The sequence below is a fragment of the Suricata suricatta genome, chromosome 3, assembly GCF_006229205.1.
Source record: "Suricata suricatta isolate VVHF042 chromosome 3, meerkat_22Aug2017_6uvM2_HiC, whole genome shotgun sequence".
NCBI lineage: Eukaryota > Metazoa > Chordata > Mammalia > Carnivora > Herpestidae > Suricata > Suricata suricatta.
The window spans coordinates 948,745-953,284 of NC_043702.1; the positions used below are offsets into that span (position 1 = coordinate 948,745).

The window sequence follows — 4,540 nt, forward strand, 5'->3', positions numbered from 1 at the left end:
GGACCGGGGCGGGGCGGGCGAGGGAGCTGTGCGCGGGGGCCCGGAGGTCCGGGGCGCGATGCCGGGGGCCGGGCTGGGGAAGCCGGAGGCTCCGCGAGGGGGGGCCCCGAGTGCAGGTCCGAGGGCAACGTGTGAGGGGTTGGGGTGCTGGGCGCGACGCGGGGCAGGGGACCCGGGACGGTGTGCGCGGATAGGGTACTGTATGCGGGGTCGGACAGCAAGCCGGGAGGGGGGACGTTGTGCACTGGGGGACCAGGGCGCACAGGGGCCTGGGTGCACCGCGTGGCCAACGGCATCCCAAGCCCTGTGCGCTTCGCACCAGGCTCGTCAGGGCTGCTGTCAGCCAGGTTCTTGGGGGCAGTGGCTGCTTAGTGCAGTCTCTGCTTCTGCAAAGCCTGAAGGGCACACACTCCTCCCGCGCCTCCTCCGTCGCCAGACCGCTGGTCTGTGTTGCGGAGCTTGGGGGTTTTAAGGCTGTGCTGTCATATCCGGTGGTAATAGCCATGTGTGGCTGTTTAGATTTGGATAAAATATTGTTTAATTCCTCGGTGGCACTAGCCATATTTCAGGGTCTCCAATGAGTGTGTGTAGGGTAGTGTGTATCTAGTGGCAACCATATTGGATGGAGTGGATGTTCATTCCGTCACCGCAGAAAGTTCTGTTGGGCAGTGCTGCCTAGAGGGCTGGCAGGGCCCTGGAGACTAGATTGTTTCGGAGGTGGGTGTTGGGGGCAGTAACAGGACCTGGTCAGCCCTCATCCCACCTGGCAGGGTCCTGTCCCGAGGCCTGGGCCCAGAGGAGGGGGCTGCAGACCAGTGAAGAGGTGAGAATGCCCAGTGAGCAAAACATCGGGTGGATCTTGAAGCCTTGGAATTCGAGGGGCCACCGAGACCTTGTTGTTACCATCATGTAAGAATTCAGGTCTTCCGGGAGAAGGAGGTTTCAGCCTGGGAGGGCAGCCAGGAGCCTCCCGCCCCCTCTCCTCTGCTCAGTTGGGGGCGGGGGCAGAAGTTGCACCTGAGCCAGGCATCATCCCTGAGTAGTATTTAACCCTTCTGGACTCTGTCCCCAACTGTAACCCCTGTGATGGGGCCCACCGTCCTGCCTGGGGGTGGGGGTGAGGTGGGGAAGGATGGTTGGCAGGGAAGGCCCATGCTCGCTGGTGTGCAGCACGTGCACTGAGGCACTGCTTTACTTTTCCCATGGGTCCTCAGGTCCCCATGTGTCCTTATAGCTAGAGTAACAATCTCCCTGTTGGGCACCCGGCTCAAACTCACCAGGAGCCCCCGGGCTCGTGCAGCCACCTGGAGGAGGTCAGTCCTATGCCTAAGACTTGAGAGAGGAGAGCAGGGGTCTGATTGGTCCTCACCAAGTTCCGGTGGCCCAGTGCCTGGCCAGGTGGCAGTGCCCCAAAGTGCCAGGGGTGGAGGGTTTTAGGTGGCACTCCCACTTTTATGAGCTTCTTTGAGCCCCTTCCCCCAGGCCAGTTGGTCAGGGTTGGAAGGACATCATCAAGACTGCTCGTGGGGGCCGGCACTAGCCTGTCCTAGGCCCCCCTCAGGCAGGTCGACCGGCCACCTGTGCCCTCAGAAGCCATCAGTTTTGGAGAAGACATGTGTGTTTGGATAGTAAAGCAGCCCACTGAGGTACCTCCTGACCGTGAGGCCCACAGATGGGAATGCTGTGGCTGTCCCCACCCTCCACCCGGTCTCTGCCCGTCAGGGGACAGAGCCCTTGGCACAGCCCACGGTCCTTCCCTGTAGCTGCCCTCCCTTCCCCCACAGCAGGACACAGCTCTCCTTTCTCCCTGTCCTGACCTGCCTCTAGGGAGATGGAGGAGGAAGTCGGGGCCCTCAGAGGCTGGGGCTTCTCCCCCAGGAATTTTCATACTTTAGCTTTTTTGGTGATCAAGTCCTGGCTGGCCTGAAGCAGTGGACGCTGCCTGCGCCCCAGGTGTCCAAGCCTAATGCTCCTGGACGGGCACCCCCATGCCAGCGTGCTGTGCCTGGGGGGGGTGGGGAGCAGTCCTCGGCCTCACCTGCCAGGGGGATGTCCGGCAGGCAGGGGTCCTCGGGAGAGCGGGCCTCACCAAAGGCCGCGGCTCGCTGGTTCTCAAACAGAACTGGTGGGACAAAACAGGGGTGGGCCCACAGAGGTCTTTCAACCTGGCCAAGCTCTTGCACCTTTGGTACCCGGAGCCAGGGCAGCCCGAGGCGTCCCATCAAAGGTGCCACAGGCATGCTGGGTTAGAACCTGGGCACAGGTCCTGGCAGACTGCTGAGCTCACCTCCAAACTGCCATAGCCTCACCTGCTAATTGGAGAAATGGCAACAGCTTCCTTAGGGCAAGGGGTTGACGGAAAGGTGCGAGGGGCTTGGAGGGAGTAACGGCCGTGGAAGAAGTGGGCTTGGTGGCAGTGAGCGGCAGGCAGGGTGTGACAGGATGCAGCACATGCAGAGGAGGGCTGCCGACTGGCAACCCGGAGAGGGGCTGGGTGCCGGCCCACCAGGCCCGGGTACGCTTGGAGTCGGGGCCAATGGACTGGGTCAGAGCTGAGGCGCAGGTGTAAGGGGGAGGGGAGGGAGCCCTGTGCCCAATCATCTCAGTGCCTCCCAGGGCCAGCTTTGCGTCCCACAGCTTTGGGCTCAGCCGAGTCGGAGGCTCTGTTCCCTGGCAGCATGTCTCCACCAGGGACACACATGTTCCCGACAGCACGCGGGGACACCCCCTGGCTGCGGTGATGGATCCTGACTTGCCAGGAGGACACTGAGCTCAGGACATTCTCCTGATGCATTCAGTGATCCTGCTTGCAGGGTAGAGGTGACGGTGGCCACAGCGCTGACGCAGGCGGCGCCACTCAGGCCCCTAAGAACGAAGGCGTGAGGACGGACCAGGACCAGCGAGGTGCTCGCTGAAGAGAAAGGGAACGTGACCTGACTAGCAGGAGGGGGAAATATGAAATGCTGACTGGGACAGTTTATTCGTTACCTTATGCCGTATACAGTGGCACACGGTAACCAGACACTGTGTTCTTTGTAACGCGTTATAACCAGTTCCTCGTTTTCATTTTTTTCACTCTTATTTAAGGAGTGTTGATGGTGATTAATTTGTTTTGTTTTGTTTTTATTTATTTATTTTGAGAGAGGAGAAAGAGCGAACAGCAGGGGAGGGGCAGAAAAAGGGAGAGAGAGAATCCCAAGTAGATTCCCCACTGTTAGCACAGAGCCTGACACGGGGCTTGAACTCACGAACTGTGAGATCATGACCTGAGCTGAAACCAAGAGTCAGATATTTAACTGACTGTGTCACCCAGGCACCCTATGGTGATTCATTTTCTAGTACAGTCTTGAGGCCACAGGAACCAGGTGAGGGGTGGCTGACCCAAAAGAGGAATCAACAACCAGACGCACAGGTGGCCAGTGCGTCTTTGAGATGCTGATGGCTGCAGGATGTTGGGCGGTCAGGAAGTGGGCACGGGCGCCGAGAGCCCTGCCTGAACAGATGGCAGGCACGAGCCTCTGCTGGTGCTGGTGTCCTGCAGGGGGTGCCCCCATCAGGTGACAGTGACAGGCAGGACAGCGGTGGGGGGGGGGTTGGGTCTCCTGGACTTCCTATCTCCTGACCTTGCGCTCTGTATTAAATACCTTTCTGTCTAAGATTTCTCAAGTGGTGTTGATTTCCCTGCCCAAGCTCTGTCCGATGAACCTGACCAAGGAAAGGATGCTTCCAGTCCCCTCCTAAGTGCACACGTTCCTGCGGTACTGTCAAAAAGGACAAACGCCCGAGCTGCATTTCAGATGCAGAAAAGGAAAACTCCGTGCGACAGTGAGGAAGGAGGGGAAGGAGGAGAAAGAGTCTCCTCCAGGCAGCGCCTGAACTACCTTCAGCTCCGTGCGCCCTTCTTTGGGGCCTGGGTCATCTGCAAGGGTGGCAGGACTAGGGCTCATTCTGGAGCTCTTCTGTCCTTCGGGAGCCCTGTCCTGAGGGCTCCCGACGCGGGCGGGACAGGGACTGCAGGGCCTCCTCGTACTTCTGGAGCTGAGACCAGAACCCAGGGTTGGGCTCGGCCACCGGGCGAGCACTCTTCACCGCCTGAGAACGAGAGGCTTAGGCTGAACGCGGAGCCACAAGGTGCCTCGAACCTCTAACGCCTGGAGCCCCGCCGCGCCCGGAAGGCCCGCCCCACCAGCAGGTCCGTCCAATCCCGCAGGTCGGTCCCACCCGGAGTCCCTCCTGGGAGCCCCGCCCCGCCGGGAAGGCCTGCGCCCCCTGGGTCCCCTCCTGGGAGCCCCGCCCCACCTGGAAGGCCTGCGCCAAGCTGAGGCCGCGGTGCCGCATGAGGTAGGCGGTGCACACGGTGGCCGAGCGGCTGCGGCCGTTCTTGCAGTAGACCAGGCAGGCGCCGCCGGCGCGCACCGCGGCCTCCATGGCGGCGCACGTGGGCTCCAGGTGCGTCAGCAGGTCCTCGGCCGGGTCGTCGAACACTGGCACGCGCAGCTCGGCGACGCCGGGCGCGCGCGGGCCGGGCTGCTGACGCGAG

At 61.4% G+C, this 4,540-nt stretch overlaps 2 protein-coding genes across 2 annotated transcripts in view; one reads left to right on the forward strand and one right to left on the reverse strand.

Annotated features, from left to right (window-relative positions):
• The window catches only part of RNPEPL1 (arginyl aminopeptidase like 1), a 16,027-nt gene extending 11,599 nt beyond the window's left edge, over window positions 1-4,428 (reverse strand). The window contains exons 1-6 of the mRNA XM_029936158.1: window positions 4,300-4,428; window positions 3,996-4,092; window positions 2,753-2,911; window positions 2,310-2,552; window positions 2,039-2,122; window positions 63-244 (exon numbers count right to left, since the gene is read on the reverse strand). Of these exons, the coding sequence (XP_029792018.1) occupies window positions 63-244; window positions 2,039-2,122; window positions 2,310-2,552; window positions 2,753-2,911; window positions 3,996-4,092; window positions 4,300-4,428 (894 nt within the window). The remainder of the gene's footprint in view (window positions 1-62; window positions 245-2,038; window positions 2,123-2,309; window positions 2,553-2,752; window positions 2,912-3,995; window positions 4,093-4,299) is intronic.
• Window positions 3,249-4,540, forward strand: part of ANKMY1 (ankyrin repeat and MYND domain containing 1) — a 39,366-nt gene continuing 38,074 nt past the window's right edge. Inside the window, exon 1 of the mRNA XM_029936159.1 lies at window positions 3,249-4,526. Coding sequence (XP_029792019.1) covers window positions 4,427-4,526 — 100 coding nt within the window. The 5' untranslated portion in view covers window positions 3,249-4,426. The remainder of the gene's footprint in view (window positions 4,527-4,540) is intronic.